The 21,848-nt window shown below is 41.7% G+C and overlaps 1 protein-coding gene across 3 annotated transcripts in view; it reads left to right on the forward strand.

Moving 5' to 3' along the window:
- Nucleotides 1-21,848, forward strand: part of KIAA1549L (KIAA1549 like) — a 196,408-nt gene that overhangs the window by 103,463 nt on the left and 71,097 nt on the right. For all 3 annotated transcript variants that reach the window (XM_016147119.2, XM_016147117.2, XM_016147116.2), the window contains 6 exons: nucleotides 318-537; nucleotides 1,339-1,472; nucleotides 7,686-7,848; nucleotides 9,369-9,428; nucleotides 14,729-14,880; nucleotides 20,544-20,715. In XM_016147119.2, coding sequence (XP_016002605.2) covers nucleotides 318-537; nucleotides 1,339-1,472; nucleotides 7,686-7,848; nucleotides 9,369-9,428; nucleotides 14,729-14,880; nucleotides 20,544-20,715 — 901 coding nt within the window. The remainder of the gene's footprint in view (nucleotides 1-317; nucleotides 538-1,338; nucleotides 1,473-7,685; nucleotides 7,849-9,368; nucleotides 9,429-14,728; nucleotides 14,881-20,543; nucleotides 20,716-21,848) is intronic.

Here is a 21,848-nt window from a genome sequence, read left to right on the forward strand (position 1 = left end):
TGCTGTCTTCTGTCTACCATCTTGGGTGATCATCGGTGCTTACAGGATTATACTGAAGCACTTAAGGAATTAAAAAAATACACACAGATTCAATTCTATTCCATGCGGGTTTGATATAAATTATATTTTGTTGTATTCTGATATTTTGAGACTTGCCTTCTACGCAGGCTTTATAGGATTGTTAGAATATTTGTTGAATGAGAACATCCTTTTCCTCAGCCATGCTAAGTAACAGTCGTGGTCTTAGGAAGCACCAAGAAGACCTAAAAGTACTTTGGAAATAAATACTGAGTTCCATGCATCCATTTGTTTTCTAGGTGGATATTCTGGAACATTCTCACAACATCACAGTTGGTTATTATGCTACCAAAGGGAGGCTGGTATACTTGCCTGCCGTAGTGATCGAAATGCTGGGTGTTTATGGGGTCAGCAACGTCACCGCAGATCTCAAGCAGCATACCCCAAACTTGCAGTCTGTGGCAGTACTTGCCTCACCATGGAATCCCCAGCCTGCAGGCTACTTTCAGCTGAAGACAGGCAAGTAGCTCAGAGGCAGAGGATTCTTATCCATTCTGTGATTCAGGGGGTTACCAACAAGACACCTGTTTAAAAACTCCACTGCCAGCTAGCTGCTCTGTCATCTCTTAAAGTCCTTGCGTACCTTCCTCAAAGGGCCCTGCTAATCAAATGTTCAAGTGCCTTGTAAGTCAGCCCAAACTTTTCCTAATATATATAATTAGTACTTAACCTGCACTAAGTACTATATATGTATGTGTGTGTGTATGTGTGTCTTTTGTATTACTGGTGGATACTGATAAGAACGTGTATCCATAAAAATCTGTGCTTTGGAGCAACACGTTTCAGATGCCATTGAATCAGAATTTTTGAGCTGAGGCCTTGAAATTTTTCTTTTATGCTTCCTACTGATTCTGATCTAGTGGTTTGTTAACCACGAAAGTGGAGACACCATTGAAATTGAAACTCAGTCAACTTAGTCATGCAAGTTGATTAATTATTTTTTCCCTCCAAAGAAATGGAAGGCATGATCTGTCTTAGGTTATTTTTTGTAATTCTTAGAGTGGATGTCTGCATATTCCAAACAAATGAAATCATGAAATCCTTTGCATTGGAGTGAATCTCAGGTCCAATCAGACTTTTAATTTTCCTAGGTTATAAATCATTTTAAGAGCCACTTCCAAAATGACAGCCAAACCTTGTCGTCCTTAGTCACCTAATTTCTCTGATGTAAAATCGATTTGTTTTATATCGTGACTACTATCCAGTCAAAGGAGCGAAGACACAGCTTTGGCGAGTGCTGATTTATTGCTCTCATTCTAGTGCTTCAGTTTGTGACCCAGTCCGACAATATACAGTCCTGCAAGTTTGCTCAGACAATGGAACAGAGGCTACAGAAGGCCTTCCAGGATGCCGAGAGGAAGGTTCTGAATACCAAAAGCAACCTGACGATTCAGGTAAGGAAGAGGGCACTTGGGCTGTGTAGTTGACAGAGGCCAACCATAATGCACATGTGGGCAAGAAGAACTTGGTCCCCATTTCAGAGCTACCTGGGGTAAATATAACTTTGGACATGTGATATAGATGTGAAAAGGAGCTACTCTGGGTTCATGGAGTCAAGTGAGTCCTGGCATTGGTGAGGATGTCTAGGATATGGATGCAGTCGCTGTATATCTGCTGTGCTTTGGGATTTTATATTTATTTTCCCATGTGAAGCTTCCTCAGGCCTTCCCAAAATAACATTTGTTATTTTTTTTTAATTGAACTAGAATGTACTATATAAGATATGTCAAATGTTTCATATAAAATGAATCATTTCTAAATAGCTGACTCACTAAGATTTGTCTGTTCCATGATTTTCATTGAGTTATTTTTCAGGTATACACATGAACAAGCACCTTACTTTACACACACACACACATACACACTCTCTTTATATTTAGGACTTACTATGTGCTAGGACTGTGCTGTATTACAAATGTTTTGCTAAATAAGATTCAAGACATCCTCTGAGATATTATTATCACCATTTCACAGAAGAGGGAACCGAGAAAGAGATAAGAAACTTCTAGAAGGTCACGCAGTTGATAAAGAATGGAAGAAGGACTTGAGCCAAAGCCCACTCTCTTATCCACCCTGCTATGCTAGCATCAATACAGTGTAGAAACGAAACCCTTGGGGAAACTTTTGGCAAACACATGAATTATTTCCCAGGGAAATTCCTCTCTTGGCATACTGTATTTCAATGTCATGGATTTACGGTAGACATGCCCTCAAAAGCCTTTTTCATTATTTGCAATTGTATAAATAACATCTCACCAAAGACAGACAGATACGTCTTAGCGATATTTATCCAGCTCCCAAATTTATCTTATTAACTATACTATCAAATGTCTCTGTTTTTACTGAACTAAAAGCCTTTGCAATGAAACCCAGTGCTTTTGAAATTGACATTTAGCATAAGTGAATTATCAGCACATTTAATATGATGTAGAAAGTATCTAATTTAATTTGAATGAGCAGCTTTCCTTTTCTAGATTCATCTAAAGTGTATATGGAAGTATCTCATGATTTGGTTCATATTAGCCTAAAAACTAAAAATGTGTCACAGACTTAAGATTTATGTAAGGGGTATGATTCAGCTCTTTTGTAGGAGGCCTTTTTTATTTCTGACTGGATTGTGATCCTCACAGGTGCACAAGTCTAGTTAGAGCTTGGCAGCAGAACACACTCTCAGTGTACTCAGGAAGCACAGACTTATTGAGCACGGGCTATTTATCATCACTGGGAGGGACACCAAGGTACAAAAGCTGCCCCGGCCTTAAGAAGCCTCTCCTGTGTTGTTGTGTGATAGCCACGGGACATGAGATGGAATTTTGCATCCTTGGAAAAAACTACAATAGCCAATTTGAATATTGTATCTATATACATTTTAGATTCTTTTGAACATATCAACAGCTCTTGAAGTGAATGAATAATTAGATGAATTATGTTATTAACCCCAGTTCTCTTTTTGCCTTGGCTGATAGGAAGCCCAGAGACAAAGTTGTTGCCTGGTTTATTAACCCTGTAGACCCCTATATCATGCATAAACCGTCCCTCTGGAGCTGTCTTAAACTTGTTTTTCCAGGTCCTGGCTTTGTAATTAATAGCTTTCCATTTTATTGTATTAAATATAATTTGTAGAGCTCCTTGGATTCTCTGGAATAAGACCACATATTTAATTAATTTGTTCAGAGAGTCATCGAAAATGTGCCATATTACTTACTTGGATAGCATTGATATTAGAGGCTAGCTTACAATAGACTCATTTAGGACTTTTCGGTTTAATTGCCAGAATCCAAGCTCACAAGGCTTAAGCAAAAAGAGGAAGTGACTGATTCATGTAAGCGAAAGGTTCAAAGCTGTTTAGTGTAGGCACACATCAGGTGCTTACATGATTTCTTCGTGTAGTTCTTTCTTCATCTCTCAGCTGGCCTTGCTCTGGACTGGCATCATCCTCAGGCCTTGTAGGATAGGCACTGACACATCCAGGTTTGCCTCATCCTCATTGTTCACAGTCTGGTGGAACCAAAGTACCTTTTTATGTCATTCCAGTAAAAATCCTGGGATTAGCTCTCATCAGACTCACTTGGATCATGTGCCCGTTTCTGGACCAGTAACAGTGGCCAAGGATATGAAGCATCCCAATCAACTAAGCCTAGCTTAGATGCCCACTCCTGGAATTTGGGTGGGGCAGCCCCACCCAGAGCACATGAACTGATAGGAGAGGTGTTTCCCCCAAGGAAAATTGGGAGAAGGAGTGCTGGGTAGGCAAGACAGCAGCTTTCCATTCAGTCAGCCTCGTTGTTTCTAATTAACTCAATGAATTGTGCCGTGAGTGAATGGTAAGTAAGCGATGAGCTCGGAAGTGGCAGGAGTCTGAGAGTAAGGAGGTGATGGGGAAGTGCCCCTGCAGGGGCTGCCTCTACTCGGGGACAGGACGCAACTTTCAGAGAAAAGCAGTGTGACCTTGGTCTCAGGCCTGTGGACTTCTTATTTATGAGGCTAGTGTTAAGCAGCTACCAACAATGGTCACACTTTTTTTAGCTATAAAAAAAATGACTCTATTTAAGAATAAATAAATAAACGATAAAACATTCTGTGCTCATAAATTAGAAGACTCAAAATTGTTAAGATGGCAATATTACCAAGAACGATCTAGATTCAATGCAATCTCTATCAAAATGCCAGTGACTTTTTTTTGAAAATAGAAAACTACATCCTAAAATTCATATGGAATCTCAAGAGACCCTAAATAACCGAACAATCTTAAAAAGAGGAACAAAGTTGGACGTCTCACACTTCTTGTTTTAAAACTTAACTACAAAGCTATAATAATCAAAACAGTATAGTACTGGCATAAAGACAGACATATAGACCAATAGAACAGAATGGGGAACTTGAAAATAAACCCTTGCATATATGGTCAAATGATTTTTGACAAGGGTGCCGAGACTAATGGAGAAAGGACAGTCTTTTCAACCAGTGGTATAGAGAAAACTGGATGTTCACAAGCAAAATAATGAAGTTAAACTCTTACCCAACACCATATATATAAATTCACTCAAAGTGGATCAAAGACCTAAATATAAGAGCTGAAACTATAGGAAACCTTAGAAGGAAATAGAGGAGAAAAGTTTCATGACATTGAATTTGCTGTCAATTTGCTGTCATGACACCAAAAGCACAGGCAATAAAAGAAAAAAATAGATAATTTGGACTTATCAGAATTAAAAACTTATGTGGATCAAAAGACATAATCAAAAGGCAACAACCCATGGAATGGGGAGAAATATTCACAAATTATATAGTATCTGATAAGGGGTTAATATCTAGAATACATAAAGAACTCCTACAACTCAACAACAACAAAAACAAACACTTCAATTAAGAAATAGGCAAAGGACTTGAATAGACATTTCTCCAAAGAAGATATACAGATGACCAATAAACACATGAAAAGATGCTCAACGTGACTAATCATTAAGAATATGCAAATCAAAATCCCAAGAGTCCACTTCATACCTATTAGGATGGCTATTACTTAAAAAATAGAAAATAACGAGTGTTGGTTAGGATGTAGAGAAATTGGAACCCTTGTGTATTGCTGGTGGGCATGTCAGATAATGAAACTGCTGTGGAAAACATGATAATCTCAAAAAATTAAACATAGTATTACCATACGTTTCTATTTCTGGGTATATACCCAATCAAATTACAAGCAAGGACTTGAATGGATATTTGTACACAGCAGTATTATTCACAATAGCCAAAAGGTAGAAGCAACCCAAATGTTGATCCAGAGGTGAATGGATAAATAAATGTGGTATATACATACAATGGAATGTTATTCATCCTTAAAAAAGAAGGAAATTCTAACACATGCTCAACATGGATGAACCTTGAAGACATTATGTTAACTGAAATAAGCCAGTCACAAAAGGACAAATACTGTATGATTCCACTTACTAGAGGTATTTAGCTTTGTTAGATTAATAGTGGTTGCCGGGGGCTGGGGAGAGGAAGAAATGGGAACTTGTTGTTTCATAGACAGAGTTTCATTTTGGGGTCTAGATTAAAAAGCTTTAGAGATGGATGATGGTGATGGTTGCACAACAGTGTGAATGTACTTAATGCTACTGAGCTGTACACTTAAAATGGTTAAAGTGTTAAATTTATGTGTATTTTCCCACAATAAAAAATATGAAACTAATAGAATGTTATATGTTAATTAAAACTCAATAAAAGATTCTCAGCTTAAAAGAAAGTATAGTTACATGCTCAAGTGTAGTATGTACAGAGGCACCCATACTGCAAGGTCTTTGGGACCCAGTGAAATTTAGTTTCATTGAAAAGTAAAAAATAGAATGTTTACACTAGAGATGAAGGTTGCAAAGTTATTATTTTTTTTAGATGACAGTGCAGCGAGGCATTTTGAATTGTCCAGAAAGAAGTGCCTTTCTTTGTGGTGACTTGCAAAAGGCATGCATACCTGTGGCTAAACCACATTCCAAAAATATTCGCAGAGAGGAGAGTGAAAGCTGACCAGAACCATTGACTCAGTATGTCATTAATTATGGGACTCTAGGGTCTATAACAGAGAATTTAAAAGGAACTTTCTACAACTGAAACTGGTGTTATTGTATGCCAACTGTAATTGAAAACAAAACAAAAATAAACCTCATTGAATTGTTCAGTAAATACAAGCAACTAGTTGTCTATTTCAATAAAGACAAAAAAAAAATAAAAGGAACTTTCATTTACAGAAAAAAGTGGGAAATAATGTGAGGAAGCTGTTCTTAACAGTCTTCCTCAAAGTAGGGTTTAACAAGTGGCAGGAATGTTTACGTCTGAGCACACAAAGCTGTGGAAAAGACAGGCATCAGTCTACACCTGGCGGGAAGAGAGGGCACACTCAAGGGAAGGTAATTAGAGGAAAGTCCAGTAAAGGGACCCTTTCTTTGTCAAAGCGTGGGTGGGCTCTAGGGCAACCACAGGGACAGTGCAGTACCCGGGGCTGGGACAGCTGGGGCAGAGCGGGTGAGGTGAGGGGGTAGGTGCGGGAAGCCAGAGGCCAGAGCTGCCCAGCAGGAGCTGTGCCCCCACAGACAGTGGCCCGGATGCTAGTACTCTGACCTCACGCTCCTCCTCCTCTCCACATCCTCCAGATACCCCTTTAGCTGAAGCCAGAGGGCCGAGGGCAAGGGTCTGCCTCTGGGGGTACTGAGCAGGACCACAGAGGGGACTGGCTAGTGGATCTGGTGGAGGAAGGAGCAAGCAAAGGCTTTCACCAAGTGGAAAGACTTCCTACTGCATCTGTTTGTCAGATCTCATCTGTGAGATATTTTTGTCTGTACATTGACCCAGAAAATCTCATTTTCCAGTAACTAAAAAACTGATTTAGACAAAAATGTGAGAAGAAAACCACATCGTCTCATAGTAATATTTACATATTCTGTATTGAATTCATAGACCAGAAGGAAATGTAATTGCTCTCTACAGAAGCTGTGTGATATTTCGGACTTCCTTTTGGAATCAAGTTCAGTCCCTCTGTCCATTTCTGGGTTGATGATTAGCTGTGTACGTTACCCCTCCTTTCAACTTTAAAATTCCCCAAAAGTTGGACTCTGGCATCTCTGTCTGAGCTGTCGAGCCCTCCTTAAATTGAACGTTCCTATGCTCTATTTTGTGTTTTCTGGACCGTAAAAGTAAGCCAAGACAATATCACCCTGGAAAAGGTACACACTCCAGTGGTCTGAACCCCGAAGTCAGACTGCTTGAGTCTGAATCCTGGCTCTGTCACTGATTAGCTGTGTGACCTCGAGCAAGTCCCTCAATCATTCTAGGCCTCAGCTTCCTCCTCTGGAAGAGGGAATCATGAATAGATACACCTCCTGGGGTTGCGGTGAGGATTAAATGAGATAACGCGCCCTTAGCACGATGCCTGGCACGTCGCGAACGATCAGGAAGTGACGGCTGTTGTTATTCTTGTCTCCTCCTCACTCTTTTCCAACCTCCCTTTCATTCCCACCCTCAACTTCTGTGTAGACTTCTCCCACGGCCTCCGTGAAACAGACCCTCATCTTATATGGCATGTCTCCCTTCCCTTTCCTCCTGTGTCGATCCAGATTGTGAGCACGTCCAACGCCTCCCAGACAGTCACCCTGGTGTACGTGGTGGGCAATCGGAGCTCCTTCCTCAATGGCACCGTCGCCAGCAGCCTCCTCCGCCAGCTCTCGGCTGAGCTGGTGGGCTTCTACCTCACCTACCCGCCGCTCACCATTGCCGAACGTGAGTATGTCCCCGTCGTACAGGGACGCTGCCGTTTTCCTCGGGGCCTTTCTCCATTTTGCAAACATCTGTTGCCTAAGGCCACATGTTAACTCTTTTGTTATAAAACAACAACTGATGGGGATTGAATTGAAGACTAATTTATTGCATGTTGAAAAAAATTATTAGCTGCCTTTTCCCTTCACTTATCTATCTCATTTAATCCTCACAACCAGTCTCTAATGTAGGTGCAAAATTAGCACCATTTCGCAAATGAGAAAACTAAAGTTCGTGTAGTTTAATAAAATGCCCACTCTCACATAGTTAGTGAAACATGGAACCTGGGGTTTGAACCCAAGGAATCTGCCTCTGCGCTTACAATACTGCCTGGTACGGCATCTGTCCTCATGGAGATTTGGATTATTCTGGTTTCCTCCACTTCTGCCATCAGCAAATGTTCCGGGGCCTTCAGTTCTTGCCCTGGCTATAGATGTCATAATGCAGCTTATGTGCAGTCAGCATGGTGACTTCAGCTGATGAAGTCTCCGTATTCTTGTGGCCTCCTCTTCCTCTGATGCTTCAGTTACGTAATCCTTGCTACCACGCAGCAGGCATAGGCTTCAGAGACAGTGCAGCCTACGTTTGGTACCCAAACACGTATTCGAAAGCCAAAGGAACTAAAGATTTGTGCTCTTACATTTAATTGTTGGTACTGTTGGTCCTGAATTGTTTCTCAAAGTCACTGGGCAAGTTTTTTTGTTAAACACATGTTAGCATAATTGTTTGTGTTTCCTTCTATGGTTGCTTTTGATATTGTAAATAAATGAGATGATGTGGTTGTACTTGGCACATGGTGGCCACTCAGAATTTTTTTTAATGTTTGTTTAATAGCAAGCTTTTGTGAATTTCCAGGTAGTAAGGAAAGATAACTGGATTTTATGGGAAAGATGATATTAAAAAATGGTATTACATCACATGGTCTCATGTGAAGAATCTAGTTCTTTTCATCTTGATATTTTGATAATAACAGCAACTAAGATTTATTGAACACTTACTGTTTATCAGGCACCGTGCTAAGCCTTTCACGCGTATTAACTCTGGTAGTCATTACCGTTATAGAAGAATCAGACCGTTAGTTACAAGCATTTGGCTGCTGAACTTAGTCCTTGACATCGGAAAAATCTTTTAAGAGATAATCATTTTTAAAAATGGTAATGATGGTTGGATATTTTTTAAAGAGAAAGCTATAGTTAAGACAGGTTCTAGCTGTGGGTCTTGATGATGAAGACGTTCCACTTACGAAGGTTTTGATGGAAAAACAATGAGCAAAAATCCACGAATGCCAGAAAACTCTTCATCTGAAAGTGAGCTCTTTCCTGAGTATTTTAGTTTTCCGAATAGCCTGTATGTCAGGGATTTCCTGAGTATGATAAAGCAGGATTTACTTGCTTCATTTTTTTGTCACCTATGTTCATTTCTCTTAACAATATTTACATGTAAAACCTGCGAAAGTAATTCGGTGTGTTTCTTATTTGTTTTAGCACTGGAATATCCCAATCTTGACATATCAGAAACAACCAGAGACTATTGGGTAATTACAGGTAATTTCTTATTTATTTCCCCTTTCATTCTATCAAGTTGGTTGGTGTTTTTAAAACTGCATATTAAAAAAATAAAAAATAAAAAATAAAAAAAAATTAAAACTGCATGTTATTCAGTCAGAAGATTGGCATCATTTTTTATCAGTCCTGTCCTGTCAGTTAAGGAGTTACTTTCACGGGACCAGGAATAGGTGGAGTAAACTGAAATAAGAACAGACATCACCCTGAAGATGGACATTAGATAACCAATGGAAAATAACAGACCGAGTGACCTCCTCTTTACAAAAAGTGGACCAGTCAGAAGGTACAGCATCAAACTGTGGACATCCAGGGCGCGTCCATGTGAATGGTTGTCTGTCTGTTTAAAGGTAGCTGGCCTTTCCGCACTGCCCTACAGAATCCCAGTGAAAGAGGACCCCCAGGCCTGACGTCCCTCTCTCCCTGGCACGAGGCGCACACCCACATTCATCCTGGGGGAGCCCAGGGGTGTCCTGACGGTGAGGGCGGATGGAAATAGAAGGAGGGTGTTTTGTGGCATTTTCTTTTCTTTTCTTTTTTTTCTCTTGACATATCCTAGCTGAGCTTTATGAAACAGCAAAAAAATAATAAATAAAAAAGTTATTGTTTGTGTTTTTCAAAAGCCAGACGGTAGCTCTGAAAATTAGAGAAGCAAAGATTGGAGACAAAGAGAGAAGGTAGATGTTTATAGGAAGAAAAGTGACCGGCCCAGCCATAAAAGTAAGGGACAGGAGTGGGAGGGTACCAGTGTGCCAGGGCTACCGTTAGGAAGTGCCACAGACTGGAGGCGGGAGGGGGGCGGGGGGCCTTCAACAGCAGGAATTTATTTTTGCACAGTTCTAGACGCAGGAAGTCTGATATTAAGGTATGAGCAGAGTGGGTTTCTTCTGAGTCATCTCTTTATGAGGACACTGGTTATGTTGGATTAGGACCCACTTGTGTGATCTCACTTTACCTTAATCACCTCTTTAAAAAGGCCCTACATCCAAATACAGTCACATTCTGAGGTGCTGGGGTCAGGGCTTGAACGTCTGAATTTTGGGAGGATACAACTCAGCCCATAATGAGGAGAGAGGAAGATCCTGCAAGTCATGGACGATGTGCTGGGCAGCCAGGCCTGTCTGAAACCTCCCTTTTTCCCTCCCCATGTCCCCTGCCACTTGCTGTCCCAAACAAGCCTCAGAGGGGCTGCTGCCTAAACACCAGCGAGGGAGCACACACCGCAGCTTGATGAGGGCTGCTCAGGACGCTTCTAAACTGCAGAAAATGCCATTACTTTTCCCCCTGCAGAGCCATGAATATGCAGATGTTATTTTACCTGCTAAGAAGACAAACTAAAGAAATGTGTTTAAAAAGAATTTAAAAATTCACCAGAGTTTAAACCCAAGAGAGAGACAGTGCTAACCCAGCAACACATTTTCGAAGCCAGCAAGTTATGTAACATTTACAAAATCATGATTCCTCCACCAGAAATGCTGCTTTTTAACTAGCGGACATTTCTCCTCCCCGCCCCGCCCCCCCCCCCCCCATTAACTTTAAGGCTCACGTTAAACGGTAACACACCCACACTTTAAGGCAGACTGTCCTAGACCACCTCCTGTTTCCTCCTGTCCTCGCATACCTGTGTCTCGCCTTGACATAATAAAAACTCTACATATGGTCTTGTTTTCAGGATTCTCCTGGGCCTTGACCCCCTGCCCACTCACCAGTGTAACACTCATTTGTTATTACTGTTATGGCTGTTGGTGGTCAGAATAAACATCACTGTGTTTGTGGCTAGTTGGATCAGTTAGTTAGGGCTTAGGGAGACCAAAATTCCAGGTGAACCCTCCTTCCTTCTCTTTGGCCCGTAACTACTTTCTAACCCCGTTGACAGCCACCACCCAACCTTTGACCATTATTTACAGAAGAGGTAGGAGATTGAGAACTGAGAGATGAAGCCAGCCTTGTTCATCCCGTTTAAACCTCCAGCCCTTGAATAACCACTGTCCCTTTTACTACAGACATTCATCACAGGCCCCCTACCTTCTGCTTATTGCTAACAACCCAGAGGATTTGGAGCAACTTTCTGTAGTTTATATTACAAAACTCTGACATGTTTTCATATGTTTTCCTACTAAACTAATATTAAAATATATTTTGGGGTACTGTACTCTTCTCCCCTCTCTGAGTGTGGGTTTCTCTTTGGTGGTCAGTCACTTGCCTGAGGCTGCAGTCCCTCTTTCAGAGAATCCAGGGGCCACCTGGCTGTCCATGGATCCTGCAGTCAGGTAGGATAGAGATGTACAGACTTAGTATTGCTGCCTGATAGAGGTGAGAGCCCATCTTAGGTTTGAAATGTGTCTTTATTTCACCTACCAGAGTCAAAATATCCCAGACCCAGCAATCGCAGGGTTTCTGCTGGCCTCAGCTCTGCTACATACTAACATAGTGTGTCCTTGGCAAGTCACTCAGGCCCTCTGGACATCACACTCTCACCTTTAGAATCAGGAGAAGATATGAGTTGAACATTTCATTCTTTTGGTTCTGAATGTGTGGGATTTGACCACACGTTAGTTTAGCTTGAAAACAGGAAGCTGACCTGGCCTGATCATTGTGACTTTAGAGCTCAGTGCACCTGTAAATAAAGAAGGAATATGAGACTAGAGATATAACAGTCAGCGAATCTTCTGGACAAAGCTCCTTTGAATGGAGCTGGGGACCTGCTGCCTCCTCTAAGCTGAGTCAGTGGTAGCCAAGGGCGGGTGGCCAGGGTCCAAGCTCCCCTCTGCTTCTGTGTGCTGTGAGAGATGTGGGCACACACCCTTTTCCACTCCCCTCCAGGCGGGCGGCGAGAGCCAGGAGACTGAAGCCTGGCTCACTTCTCAGGGGCAGAGAGCGAAACGACAATCCTGGAACACGGTTGTTTATTTTTCATGTTATTTCTTCCTGTGGTAAGGACATGTCTAGCAAAGAAAGGGACACATTTGAACAACAGCTACCAATTATGGGCATGCTCTCAAGTGCCCTTTTTTTTTTTTTTTTTATTAAGTGTCTGTTTTTCACAGTGACGCGATCAGGAGTAAATTATGATCCCTGTGTCTTCGGATGAGGAACCAGGGCCCAGAGGGCCTAAGTGACTTGCCCACGGATCGTCAGTAAGAAGGAGCCACAGTTCAAACCCAGACCCCTGGTTCCTGCCCCAGCTTTTCCCCAAGCTGCCTCCTGAGAAGGACATAGTCTCTTTGCAAACAGAGCAATGAGACGTGTGGGAACTGAGTCCCTGTAACTTCGTGGGAGGTTCCCACAGCCTCCCACACTTCCCTGGAGGGATTTTTTTTTCCCTCTCAATTTTAAAAAATTGTTTTAAAATACACATGACATAAATTTACCATGTTAACCATTTTTAAGTGTGCAATTCCGTGACATTAAGTGCATTCACAGTGTTGTACAACTATCACCACTATTCACCTCCAGAACTTTTTCATCACTTGGGGGCTTTGACTGCCCCTTTCTTTGATGTCTGTCCTTGAATTATCCCTGGAGCTCTTATAAAGTAGCCCATGATGGTGTCCCTTGATGTCCTGTGTCCTCTCTCACTCTCGTCCAGTGGTCAGGAAAGGCCAGCTTAGAGGCAATCCTTCAGTAGCTGGCTGTGTGATTTCACTAGAGGAGCACCTTTGAACCAGCAAAACGATGGACTCTCCTAATTGGGGCCGGGGGTAGGCTATGTCAGGGGTTTCTGAGGGACCTGCCACAGTGGGACATCGCAGGTGTGTTTTTGTAGGCAGGAATTCTGCTGACAGATGAAATGGGAGTTCCTCACAAGGGCCTTAGAAAGAGCAGTTTTATACTCTCCATGGGGATTATGTAGCATTTATGGCTTTAAAGCAGTAATTTCTGAGACTCAGCTGTGGGTTTTATTTCTCTCTTGATCAGTTCAAACATCATTCTCTGTATCTCCTTGTCGTCGGTTGCTTGTTCTGGCCCTGTGTAGGATGCAGTCATAACACTGACACGTTCTTTATACCCAGGCCGTTTCCATATCCCAGTAGATGGGTGGTATTAATGGTCCTTGGCTGGACTGTGGTAGAACAAACTCTATTAAATGGAAACTCTTGTATTACATTCCCAGCCCATGTAAATTTTGGTTTCTTTAAGGCGAGAATTGTTTTTAGGCATTTTCGATTTCAGGGATAGCTGTGTTTGAAGGCAGTATTTGTGTTTTTGGGGTGAAGTGTGCTTCCCACGGGATTTGGAAGAAGGACTAGACTTTCGGAGTTGACAGCCAAAGGCAGTCACCCCAATAGTAAGGGACTACTGTGGTCCTAGCCCTAGTGTTTATTAAAATCCTCCTCCATACACTGACCATTGCCTGGAATTCCATCGTCGGTGCCTTACCTATTGGTTACAGGTCCCCTGGTGTAGAGGAAGGACAGCAGTGGAGGAGAGCCAGAAAGAGAGGAGTTTCATTTACCTTCCACACACCAGGAACTGTGCTAAACTGCTTTATGTACCTTGTCTTGTTTCAGCCTTAGAACCCATTAGAAATACATTTGCTATGACATGACTGTCTTATTCTCTTTATACAGAGAAGGACTTAGATTAAGAGAGGGCCAGTGGCTGGCCTAAACTAGCAAGAGCCCACTCTTTCTATTACTCTGTCCTGCTCTCAAAAGCAGGAAGAGCGCCTGAGAAGCTTTGAGCAGCTTTAGTGGGGGCTCTCGAAAGGACCCTACAGAAGAGGGGAGGGATGAGGACACTGAACAGGATGGTTTGCCCAGGTATAAGGGGCTAAGTTGCAGGCGGAGCTCAGATTCCATGGCAAAGCTGTTGAAAGGAAAAATAAAATAAGAGTAGCCATGCCCCAGGGCTTCTGGATGGGAACCAACAACAACAACAACAACAAAAAATCCATTAGCCATACCGGTAGCCGGCCTATATTCCCATACAGACTCTTTAGAACACATAATCTTCAGTGAGGTTTGGATTTAACATAGCAGCGTTTGACATGTCACAGCTCATGGAAGAGAGAGCCCAGGCTTCAGTTCCACAGGCTCGAATTTGAACCCTGACTTGGTTGGTTACTAACTGTGACCTTAGACAAGTCACTTAACCTTCCCACCGTCTATAACATGTGGAGAGTGATTTCAAACTTCTGGGGCTGTTGTGAGGATAAAGCAAGATAAGTATGGGATGGCCGAGCCCTAACACGAGGTAGGGCCCCTGGCACTTCGTGGCTGGGGCAGGGCTGGTGGTGGAGTCTGTCCTCTGAGCCGCCCCTCTGCCTTCTGCATCTGCAGTGCTGCAGGGCGTGGACAATTCGCTGGTGGGCCTGCACAACCAGAGCTTCGCCCGTGTCATGGAGCAGCGCCTGGCCCAGCTGTTCATGATGTCTCAGCAACAAGGTCGGCGGTTTAAACGGGCCACCACCCTGGGAAGCTACACCGTGCAGGTGGGTGTGCGCAAAGCCACTGGGGTCTTCTGACAAATGTGGGAGAATGTGCTGCCAGAGACTAATCACGCGGTATGCATGATTACTACACCGCCAGCTTACCAAGCCACTTAATCAACGCTGCTCTTAGGGTTTGCGGGTCATAAGTCAAAGTCATGAAGGAGGATGAGAGTTAGCCACCTGCCTCCAAGAGGGTCACTGCTAGATTAAAAAGAAAGGAGGCCTCGGAACACGTTCTGCACACACGCAGATATTTATTCAACAAAGCGGTAAGTTACCAGGCACAAACTACTCGCCAACTTGTTCTGTAGGCTGGATGAAGTCCCAGCTCTTGGTGCTTCCAAGGCCTCTTGACACCACTGCTGTGAGTGGCAGATGCACCAATCGGTATTCCAGGTACAGGATTCCATTATCCTTATTTAGTCGGTTTCAAAACTTGGAGAGCCCTCCAAGTTCATAGTGGACACGTGACCGCAAAGGGATTCAGGCTAAGGAGCCATCTCAGGCACCACTGGAGCTCTGCCCAGATGCCCTTACCGTTTCTATCAACACCAATGGACTTCTGGCAGCCTCTTTGGAATCTGTATGGAAGGGCTGCTTTTGAGATGCCAGAATCCACTTTGCCCACACCATGGCTGGCCACAAGTACCTGGGAATTAACCAGTAGCGAGGGTATAGACGCCCCAGCTCCCCTGTCTCTTGGCTAGGACAATTCTGAAATATATGTTTTGGATCAATTCCAAAGCTTTCCTCCAGAATTAAGCTTTCAACGCCCGTTGTGGTAACCAGCTTAATAAAGCACCCTCCGTTGGCTCCCATCCCACACCTGTGTCACCTGCTCGTCCCCCTGTCAGTTCCTTGCACCTCCCAGATAAACTGCAAGCCCTCAACTCTTCTGAGTCCACTTGTAGGGAACTTAACCGAAGACAGTAGCTATCCCCAAGGTAGGGCCTCTAGATTCTTTATCTAGTTCAAGCAAAAATGTTTTAGCTAATCCACCTATCTTGAATAGCACTCATTTTACAAAATGAGAACCCATTTCTGACCGTTGTTGTGCTAATTAACAAAGCTCTGATGAGCAAGATAATAAATTACAGAAGCTGGGCTCCTGGAAGATGCCCCTAGAGTGGGTTTCCTAATTGGGATCTAGCCCACTGCCCCTGGGGTGTGAGCTCCTGATTCGTAATTGACCACACAGAGGGTGGAACTTAACCTAAACTCACAGGCATAGGAAGGTTTTAAAGGAAGTTACAGATATTGCCATAATCTGTCTGTAGATCGTGTCCCTGAGTAGTCTTCAAAGTACAAACAACCCATCTTCTGAAACACACTTTCCTGCTTGAGTCAGGATCCTTACTCCAGGTCTCCCAATCATAGTGGTTGAATTTGGTCCATTGTCCTATTGGATATTGCTATGGTTCTAAATGTCTCTGTGGGCTGTGACAGCCTCATTCTGAGGTAAGGCGATGGTTAATTTCATGTGTCAGGTATGTGATTTTCCCTCTGTGGGTTCACATTTCTCCAAGCAACAAAAAGGAAGTAACTCAGTGAAATGGGATTTGCCTTGGCTGAACGGGGAGGAGAGGACCACCCTGCAATCCTGGTGTGATTAGTAAAGTTAAAAATCTAACAACATTCTACAGGTTGAAAAGGGCCCAGTGAGATGTTCTTCCTTTTTCTTCTGAGTACCCAGTATGCTTGGCCCCTGTAGTTGCCAGGAAAGTCTGATTAAAGCAAGTAGAGGTTTATTTCTGCAGATTCCTAATTTACAGAGGCTATAGCCAGATCATCTTTTGCATTACCCTCAGAAAAATCTTGGTAAGAAAGATCTGCCAATAAATTGAAGTCATTAGATATTCAAAAGCTCATTCACCTTCTACCTGGTTTTAACACTTGCCCCACCGCCTCTCCTATGAGGGGCAGGAATAACGTGCCCACATTTTCCAAGTAATTTCACTCCACACAGCTTACACCATCTTCCCACACAGAGGCCTTTCTTTTAGAATTGGATCATTTTAAAAGATGAGCCACTTTCATGAATATGGAGATTTAGATGTCTAGAATTTAAAGATAGTTGTCTAGTGGGTATATTTGGAAAATTGAGTTCAAAGAAGAAATACATACATATGACCAATAAACGGTTTTAAATGTTTACTGCCATTCGTCATCAAAATAATGCAAGTTTTAATTACCACGAGGTGCCATTTTCTCTGACCAGAGACTAGTAAAATGGCGTTCTCCTGTGTCGGTGAGGATGCAGAGAAAGACAGTAAGTGGGTGGGACCTTTCTGGAGGGGAAGTGAGCAATTTAGACAAGAACCTTTTAGATGGCCACAAACTTGGTCCTCAAATTCATTTCAAAGAAATAGAAGTGAACCCAAAGACAGAAGGGTGAGAGCAGTCATTCTTAGTGCCTGGAGCATGGTCCTATGAGATGCCCTCAGGCCAAGTGTCCCTTTGGCCACATCAGTCAGGTGGGACTGCATCCCATAACCCCTTCTCGACAATTCCCAAGGTATATTGGCATACCGAAGACGCTAAAAAGACTTGCAGTAAAGAAATCTCCTTAATTTTGTTTAACATGTTATATGATTTCTAAATGGCGATGCTCGTGAGACCCTTGCTTTTAATATCTACATTTCCCCAACATTTTATTCAGAATATTTTCAAACTCACAGAAAACTTAAAAAAAAAAAAAGATACAGTAACCACCCATATAGTCACCGTCTAGGTTCTACAGTTAACCATGTGTACTATTTACTGTTTTATATTTGATAAAGTATATTATTTTCCTACCATAGATCAGTTTAGATTGTTCTAGAACTTTTTATGAATGGCATTCTACAGCATATTTTGTGTAAAGCTTTTCCGACTCAGTGTAGCATTTTTGAGATTCATCCATGCTATATTATTTAGCATTTCATTCCTTTTTATTGCTGAACAGTATTGTTTTGTATGAATATTCTACGGTTTATCCATTCTCCTACTGAAGGACACCCAGGCTTTTTTCCCAATTTTTAGCTATTATAAACGAAGCTGCTATGAACAGTCTTCTATAAGTCTTTCTATGGCCATACACTTTCGTTTCTCTTGAGTATGTAGGAGTAGAATTGCTAGTTCACAGGGTTAGTGTGTGTTAGTTTTGTAAGAAACTGCTAGATGCTTTCCCAAAGTGCACCATTTTACACCCCCACCACCCAGATGTGGAGTGCTAGTTACTCTACATCCTCATCAGCACTTGGTGTTGTCAACCTGTCTTATCTAGCCGTTTTGGTGGGCGATAGTGGTGTCTTGTGCTTTAAACTTGAATTTCCCCTTTGAGCATTTTTATATGCTTTTGGCTATTCAGATATCTTCCTTCGTGAAGTATCTGGTCAGATTGGTTTGTAAACTCATTTTTTATCGAATTGTGGGAATATCTCTTTTTAATTGTCATATGTAACATACATACAAAGGAGCATAAAATTTGTAGAGTTCGAAGAGCTAACCCACAACCCAAAGGGTAATAACATTATTCTTACCTTACCCCAGTAGCTTTCTGTGTGGTTTCTTTGATTATATCTGCTTCTTTCCTTTCTGGAAGGGTTGAGTGTGCTTCTGAATTTTATATGAAATCATGCCTGTATTTTTCGTATAAATTTTCCCATTCGCATGTGTATCTCTAAACAGGACATCATGTGGCCTGACCTGTTTTTGAATTTTGCATTCTTTGATTTGTCTCTTTTGCTCAATGTCAGGCTTTTGTATTCACCCATATTGATACAAATAGCCATAGTTCATTTATACTACTTTATGATGTTTCATTGTGCAACTATACTGTAACTCATTTGTCCTCTCTACTGCTAGTGACTTTCAGATTTTCAGCTTCTTTGCTATTATGAACAATGCTGCTATAAAAATTTTTATAATGTCTTTCAATATCTCATGAAACTCATAATCTATAATATACACTTTAGAAAACACTATACTGTACTATAAATGTTAAAAAATGAAGGGTTACTTAAGTGTATGAGACACGCATACGATAGAACATTATGTAGGTATGTTTTATAAAAAGCTAAGAATTGATCTACCATACGATTCAGCATTTACCCCAAAGACTTGAAAACCATTATCTATAAAGATATTTGCACACCGATGTTCATAGCAGCATTATTCATAGTGGCCAGGACATGGAAGCAACTGAAATGTCCTATGATAGATGATTGGCTAAAGAAGCTGTGGCACATATATACAATGGAATATTACTCGGCCATAAGAAGAGATGAAATACTGCCATTGAAACAACATGGATGCACCTCGAAATAATCATGTTAAGTGAAATAAGCCAGACTAAAAAAGTAAAAAATCACATGATATCACTTATATGTGGGATATAAACCTAAAAGCAACAAATGAACAGGACAAATAGAGACTCAGGGACATGGACAGTGGACTAGTGGTTATCAGAGGGTAGGGGGTGGAGGAGGAGAGGAGAGGTAGACCGGATAAAGGGGGTCAAATATAGGGGGTTAGAGGGAGGGCGAAGTGAGTAAAGGGGATCAAATATTTGGTAGCCGAAGGAAACTGGATTTTGGGTGATAGTCACACAATAGCATATGGAGATGTCAAATGATAATGTACACCTGAAAATTATATAATTGTATTAACCAATATTACCCCAATAAACTTAATAAAAATAAAAAAACCAAAGATGAAAAAAATAAAAAATAAAATTTATGTTTAATGTATCTACAATGATTATCAGTGGTTAGTTACAATACTGAAAAATGAGTAAAAATTTAAGTGCTTAAGAATAAAAGATTTACTAAATAAGTTTATGAGGTGTGAGTTGAAATAATAAAAAATTAACATTTTTGCTTTTGTTATATTTAAGACCATTTAAGGGTGCAAGTAAAAATAGCAATATATGATACTATACAGAGTATGATAAATAATTTTGTAAAATAATAAATAAAAGATTTTTGTGAAAAGAGCAAATACTCCAAAATGATAATAGTCATGATGAGCTTGCAGTAGAGGGATTATAGATCGTTATTATTTGAGCTAATATCCAAAGTATATGAAGAACTGATACAGCTCAACAGATTGTTTTTAATTTTATTTCTTGATGCTTTTCTTTATTTTCAGATTTTCTGTAGTGAATGTATGTAACTTGTACAGTGAGAAAAAGCCACAAAGGTTATTTTAGAAAAAAGTCTCCAGGTACTGCTTAATCAGAGATCTTTTGAATTACAGACATATGAGTTCATTTTTTTCCCTCTCTGGCAATTGCAGGAATTTGAAATTAGGAATTTTGTTTGAGGATAACCTAACATGCCCTGAATTAATGCGAAGGCCTATTTTCAAATGAGGCCAGAGTTCTCTGGAGGCTGGAAGACATCACCGTTTCAGCGATTTCCTCTCCAGTCTCAAACTGTGCTTTCCAGATGTTCATATTTTTAGAACCTTTTTCTCCTCCCCGTCTCTCCCTTCTGCGATAGCAGGGCTTCTTGAGGTTTTGGTGATATGGAAGTACATTAAGGTTGGTGTCTAAAATATACCCTGTGGGTCTACTTGGCCACGGAAGGCTTCAGCAGTCAGGAGGTAGTCTGCTGATTGCCCAAGTGATTGCAGGGTCTATGCAAGATGCCCTATAAACATGGCCTCTTTTTTCCTGAAAGATGGTAAAGATGCAGCGGGTGCCAGGACCCAAGGACCCAGCGGAGCTGACTTACTACACCCTGTACAACGGGAAGCCTTTGCTGGGGACCGCAGCTGCCAAGATCCTGAGCACCATTGACTCCCAAAGGATGGCCTTGACCCTGCATCACGTTGTCCTTCTGCAAGCTGACCGTAAGGGGATAGTCTTTCCATTCATTATTTTTAATGCCATTAAATGTTTACTTCAAATGAAAGTGATTCCCCAAACTCCTATTAGTGGACCCAGAGCTAAATATATATCTGTTCTAGAAGGTTCTTAAATCGACTGTTTCCTGTGTTGTTTGAAGCAGTAGGTTTAGGATAAAGGATATGTTTTGGATATTAAAATAATGGTAATGATATCGCTTTGCCCCAAGTCCAAACTGCTCTTCCTCCTCAGTATAGTAGTGAATAGCTATAAAAACACCATAGCTGAGATCATGTGTATCTGCTGGGAAATTAAAGATAATTTTATTCCGTAGGCATTTATAGAGTCCTATATGAGCTGTGCTTGGCCTTGGAGGATGTACAGAAGTGGACAAGATGGTCCTTGTCTTTAAAGGAGCAAAGAGGGAGTGAATGCAGAATCAAAGGAGTGGACTGCAGGAAAGTGCTACAAAGAGGCTCTGTAGTGCAGGGGTTGGCAGAGGGAGAGTTTGGTCTGAAGGGGCATCCAGAAAGAGTGAGCAGAGAAAGGATATTATAAAATAATAGCTGCTGCTTTGAATAACAGCCCCCTCCCACCCCCCGGCCCGGGGAAGCTACTGTGCTGTTTGCATTACATAGATTTTCTCACTTTCTCCTCTTAGTCAGGCAACTTTATTCAGCTCCAAATTACAGATGAGGAGATCGAGGCTCAGAAAGGTTAACTAACTAACTTGCTCAGTATTACAGAACTAGTACTTAAGTCGCGGAGATATGAAATTGAATCTGTCTGATTTTAAACATGTTCTTAACTGTATTACATGCTAAGATTTCAGCAGAGGGAGAGGAAGGGGTGGATATTCTAGAAAGAGGGAGGAACATGAGTAAAAGGATGGAAGCGAAAAGTACCAGGTGTGCTTGAAAAACGAGGAGTTCAGATTGCCCGGAGTGGAGAAACACGAGGAGCAGTTGATGGGGATCGAGAGGTCTGTTGCTTGGGAGAGCCAGGCCTTGGGTGACGGGAAGGAGACTGTACATAATGTGACCGGTGGTGTGCGCTGTTGAAGATTTCTGAGCAGGGGAGTAGTAGCAAAGGCACTACCCCTTGTTCAGGGAGGTTAATCTGTCAGCAGTTGCTGGAG

The sequence above is a fragment of the Rousettus aegyptiacus genome, unplaced genomic scaffold, assembly GCF_014176215.1.
Source record: "Rousettus aegyptiacus isolate mRouAeg1 unplaced genomic scaffold, mRouAeg1.p scaffold_m13_p_5, whole genome shotgun sequence".
In the NCBI taxonomy this organism is placed as follows: Eukaryota; Metazoa; Chordata; class Mammalia; order Chiroptera; family Pteropodidae; genus Rousettus; species Rousettus aegyptiacus.